This window comes from Arachis hypogaea, chromosome 16 (genome assembly GCF_003086295.3).
Source record: "Arachis hypogaea cultivar Tifrunner chromosome 16, arahy.Tifrunner.gnm2.J5K5, whole genome shotgun sequence".
Lineage (NCBI taxonomy): Eukaryota > Viridiplantae > Streptophyta > Magnoliopsida > Fabales > Fabaceae > Arachis > Arachis hypogaea.
The window spans coordinates 65874033-65879005 of NC_092051.1; the positions used below are offsets into that span (position 1 = coordinate 65874033).

Sequence of the window (4973 nt, forward strand, 5' to 3'; positions counted from 1 at the left end):
AGACACGACGACGGCGCAATGAGCGAGAAGAGGCATACGTTAAAGGCACGACCTATGGGAGGAGGAGTAGGAGACAGAGGACGGAAGCACTTATAGTGAGTGGTTTGTAGCTTAGGGTTGTACGACGCGGATATAGAAAAGACGCAAAACTAAATTTTTTGAATATCAAAATTAGGATTAGAGGAGAATTGGCTAAATTGGCTACAACTATAGTTAGTTCCATAGACTTTCTCTACATTATATATGTTCAAATTTCTCAAATTCGGTTGTCTTTAAAGAACCACAAATGAAGGGAATTATATCTATACTTTAAAAGATGCAACTGCTATGGATTTTATTTTTATTTTTTGAAACCCAAAAACAGAACATAAAATTCCATTAATGGAATACCATGACCATGTGAGATTTCTATGAAAGTAACTCTACTCACAAGTGACAACTGAAATGTTCTATGCGTTCAGAGCACCTTTATAAATACTACAATTTAATCTACCATTACAGATATAATAATATACAAGTATGCCATTTCTCTAAAAGAGAGCCGCTTTACAATGAGATTTCACATTTTCATCATATTTAATGGAGAGATGCCAATGACATAAATACAGAGCAGAAACAGCTACAAATCCCCGTCAAAACATCATGGGACCGCCGATAATGAGCAAAACATCGGCGAATCCAGGGAGTTTCAAAGAATGAGCTTTTGAAAATCTTGGAAGTGAGTCACGAAATTGGGGACACCATGGAAACTATCATGTGGACAAGGAGAACCACAATGCTTACAGGTAGTAACTTGTATACATGGCCTATGAGGGAGCTGCTGACACTCAGCGTTCCTGCATTGATGTACTGATCTTTGCTCTTGGTTGCAGCCACTGAGACGTTTACTGATAAGGAACCTGAACAACAATTTGAAGTTAAGATGAAGTACATGCACCACATAAGCAGCAGAGAAAGAGTTCCTGTGGTGAACTTACAGTCATAGTTTGTCCATCCAATACGCTCATTAGCCAAGTCATATACAAAAATCTTATCTTTCAGCACAAGATCTGCAAAAGCAGAAACAACTGGATGATGAATTCAATACTGAAAATAGGGAATGACTAGTTCACGAGATGACCTGATCAATGAGATGCTAACACAAAGTAAACAGAAAACTGCCAAATCAAATCACCCTGAATCAAGCTTTTGGTAGAATTTTGAAATTATATTCTACAATTTCATTAGAATGTTCACCAAAACAAACTGTTTTGAAGAAGGTCCTCTCACTCCCTTGGACACAGCCAAACACAGAAGACAATCTATTCAAGATTTATTTGTGCATAGTACTAAATTGCCTATTTCATAATCAAATGGGAGGAAGCAATTGTTTCTTCAAACTTCTAGAAAATCTTATTCTAGGGTCTAACCTCCTAAAATTGTGAATCCCTCCTGCACTTTCTGGAAACCCATGCACCACATTGCAGCACCATCCTGTAAAAGCAACGTGACATATCATATGATTAGAGTATTACAATTGAGGTAATTCACAACTCGGAGCATTCCTCCTACCTTTGCAAGAAAAAAGAAGGAAGACTGAGATCACAGAGAAAAGGCATACTTACAAGAAAACCATAATGCATAAGGTATTGTTCTGGTTTCAGAACCATGGATGCTCCACCGATAAAGTTTAAACTGACTGAAGGAAATATATCACCTATGCTGAATAAGAATGAATCAAATGAGATCCTGAGAGGTCCAAATAGGAGAATCTCTCTTTTTATTATTGAGAAAATTTAAAGATCTTTATAACTTTATTATAATAGTGAGTTTAGATTGAACTAACCTGGTTGGGACCAGATAGCACTGGTTTCCTTTAGAAATAATGGGTCTGGCAAACTGTGACACAGTTGTAGTTATCTACACATTCATTTGAATATTCCGTGTCATTATATTGAATACCCTTTCTTTCAAGTCAGTATTATTTCTAAGATTACAAGATAAACATGCCAAATGAAGATTTTTTTTCTTGCCCTCTCTTCAACACACTCTTTCAAGGGAAAAAGAATTGTGACAGCATTTTTCAATACTTCATTGCCTAGTTCATACTGTAACAGTAGGATTTTGGATGACAGCGCAATTCAAATTCCATTTGACTACCAGAACTTTACAACATGTAAAGGTTCAAACATATCGAGTTAAAAAGCGAACATACAGCATTGACAAATGGATCATAAGCTTCTTGAATAAGGTATGCCAATGTTGTACCAGAGTCAACTATGGTTCCCCGATTGTTAGATGTTCCAAATGCAGCTGGATCAATTGAGAGGAGCTGTCCGTTGACAGCAATACTCTGAAGATTTAAGTTGTAATGGGGCCTGAAATTTGATCAAGGAATTACTCAACTGCATTGCAGCGATACTCATATATCTGTATTGTTACTAAAACAGAATACTGGCAAGATACGGATTTTAGGAACCCAATTCTCATAGTAATATCACCTTTATAACTAATACATCCAGATGATTATTTTGTAATTAGAAAAATCTTTGGCAGGTAATCAAAGAACTCCATGCAAAGACAAATAGAACTCATACTTTCCCCTTGTACCAATGTGAAACAATATTAGGGGGAAGATTATCCCACCAACTAAGGAAAGAAAACAAGGAACTCCAGAAGAAAGAACATACTGTGATGGGACAAGTGGAGTATAAACAATGCCAGGCTCCAATATCTCACCAAGAACTAGTATGCCTCCTCCATTGCCATCTCCTTTTAAGCAATGCGAGAAAACTTTGGGGGTCATGCCTTTTGATGACAACTGCGATATAACAGATAGAGCACCAGGTCCAAATCCAAAAATTCCGTCAACTGCTTTTTCTGTCTTAGTCAAATCTCCAGATTGATAGGTGCTACACCTGCTCCCAAGACAACAATCCAAAAAGGAAAAAAGTATATAAAAGAATAAATAAAATAAAATTAAAACAGGAGAGAATATTATCATAGATATGGGAATGAATACCCCAGAAGACACAATAGGTGATTGCTGAAAGCCTAAAGATAAGCCCCATTTATTTAAAAATCCACCTATTGACAAAATTTTCTATAAAACATGTTATTACTGTTGATTCAATCCATCATATTATAACATAACAAGATTTGCTAACAATCACACAAACTGTACTCTTCAACCTAAATATAGGTTCCTGAGATTCCATCATCCAGATTTGCTCTTTATATGTCCTTACTCTCACATTCAGCACACATAAATTATCCATAATGGCATAAAGACTCACCCAAAAACGATGGTAGATGATGAGTTAGAAAGCACAGACTGTCCCACAATCGTGTCAAGATATATAGCATCGGAAACATAATATCCAGTTGTACCACTTCCATCTCCATACTGAAAGGTGTAGCTGCACTGATTAACCTGAGAGGAGCATTCACTTGTTGCAGTTTGAACCGCATAAGTGCATATCGGGTCCGAGCAGGAAACCAGTGCAGCAGTGGATGAGCTGGCTGCATCAAAGAAATTGAGCTGAATCTGTAAAGAGCATCACACAACACATAAGAAGAGCAATCAATGATGCTGTGAAACATCTCTTTACTTACAATGAATACAAAAAGACTACAACCAAAGGCACAAAGGCGTAAAAACTTCTCACCCCCAGCCCGCTAGACTGTGGACAATTACTGCATCTGTTGCAATTAACCCACAAGATGTCACTCCCAGTATCAATCTGGACATTAAATTCCTTAGGAGGAGAACCCATCTTCACTTTTGTAAAGTACAATCTGAACAACAAATCCAAGACTAACACACGATTAGAGATCATACATAACAAAATATAAAACTTTTGAGAGTAATGCATCATTGCTCCTCCTTTATTATATCAATCTTTGGCTAAGTATTGTACTTAACCAGTTGAACACAATACAAAAACTTTATTATAATCTTAAAATATTTTCTAACTTCCAATTGAGAAATCATAAAGAACTGAAAAAAGATATATACATAACTAAATACCTACAGAAACTAGTAATGGTAAGTACTAAGTAATTACATACTTAACAGAAACGCAAGATCACGAAAGAATCCGAGCAATAAATGCGCAATGAAATGAGAAGGTAAGAGTTCAATTTACCCGTACCCAACGAAGTAAGGATCGGAGGTTCCTTGGACTGAGAAGTCGACAACGCCGGCAACAGTTGCGCCTTGCAAGATTCGAGCGTGGCGTGCTCTGTCGCGAGCTCTCAGCGCCTCCGGCTCCATGCGACGGTTCAGGGGAATGGTGCGTTCCAGGGGAAGATAGCTCCCCGGAAGCACCACCGTTGCCGGCACCGCCGTCACCACAGCAGTTAAGGCCAGCAACACGGCGACGAAACTCCGCATTTGTTGTGTTCTCTTTCTGTTTCGGTGTGTTTTGTTTTGTTTTCTTCTTCAATGGCAAATTAAAGATGATGATGATGTAGCAGCCTTCTCTGCATTGAGGCTTTAGAGAAAGAAAAGCAAAGACAGAACAAGAACGAGAGAGATGAGCTTACCGTTTCAACCTTCCACTGTTTTCAGCTCCCCGAGCTCTCTTGCGCTTCTATATAGTTTTAAGGGCTACGGATACGTTAAAAGAGCACCCCGTTTTTTAGTTTTTGGAAGAATTTTTAATTAAATATTTATCCTTGTATTTTTTCTTTTTACACATTCTTCGTTTTTCTTTTAATCATAGTTTAAAAGAGACGAGACATTTGTCTGTGCTAGGGTTCTTGCCTCCTTCTACCATCGTCACTTGTTCTCTATTCCTCTCCCTCTGCGGTCGCTCGTTCACTATCCCTCTCCCTCTGTGGTCCTTCGTTCTCTGATCATCGTACAACATTGTTGGTTCTTTGCTCCTCACCGTGCGTTGTCGCTACTGCTCTGCTCCTCCCCGTGTCTCGCGGTCATTGGTGGGTGGTCTCGCCGTGTCTTGCTTCCGTGTCTGCTCGAAGTCGAAGCA

General features: G+C 38.5%; 1 protein-coding gene across 4 annotated transcripts; it reads right to left on the bottom strand.

Annotated features, from left to right (window-relative positions):
- Positions 1-303: 303 nt before the first annotated feature.
- LOC112754305 (aspartic proteinase 36) lies at positions 304-4651 on the bottom strand. 4 transcript variants are annotated; one of them, XM_072220840.1, is made up of 11 exons: positions 4528-4651; positions 4134-4421; positions 3648-3777; positions 3276-3526; positions 2670-2897; positions 2195-2357; positions 1826-1899; positions 1605-1701; positions 1410-1473; positions 978-1049; positions 304-899 (listed from the first exon to the last, which is right to left on the bottom strand). In XM_072220840.1, exons 2-11 carry the CDS (start codon positions 4373-4375, stop codon positions 724-726), a joined length of 1497 nt encoding a protein of 498 aa, XP_072076941.1. In that variant the 5' UTR covers positions 4376-4421; positions 4528-4651; the 3' UTR covers positions 304-723. The 4 variants fall into 4 exon arrangements, with proteins under 4 accessions (XP_072076941.1, XP_025657702.1, XP_025657703.1 ...); XM_025801917.2 differs by having other exon boundaries at positions 4128-4421; XM_025801918.3 differs by having other exon boundaries at positions 4134-4613.
- Positions 4652-4973: the final 322 nt, after the last annotated feature.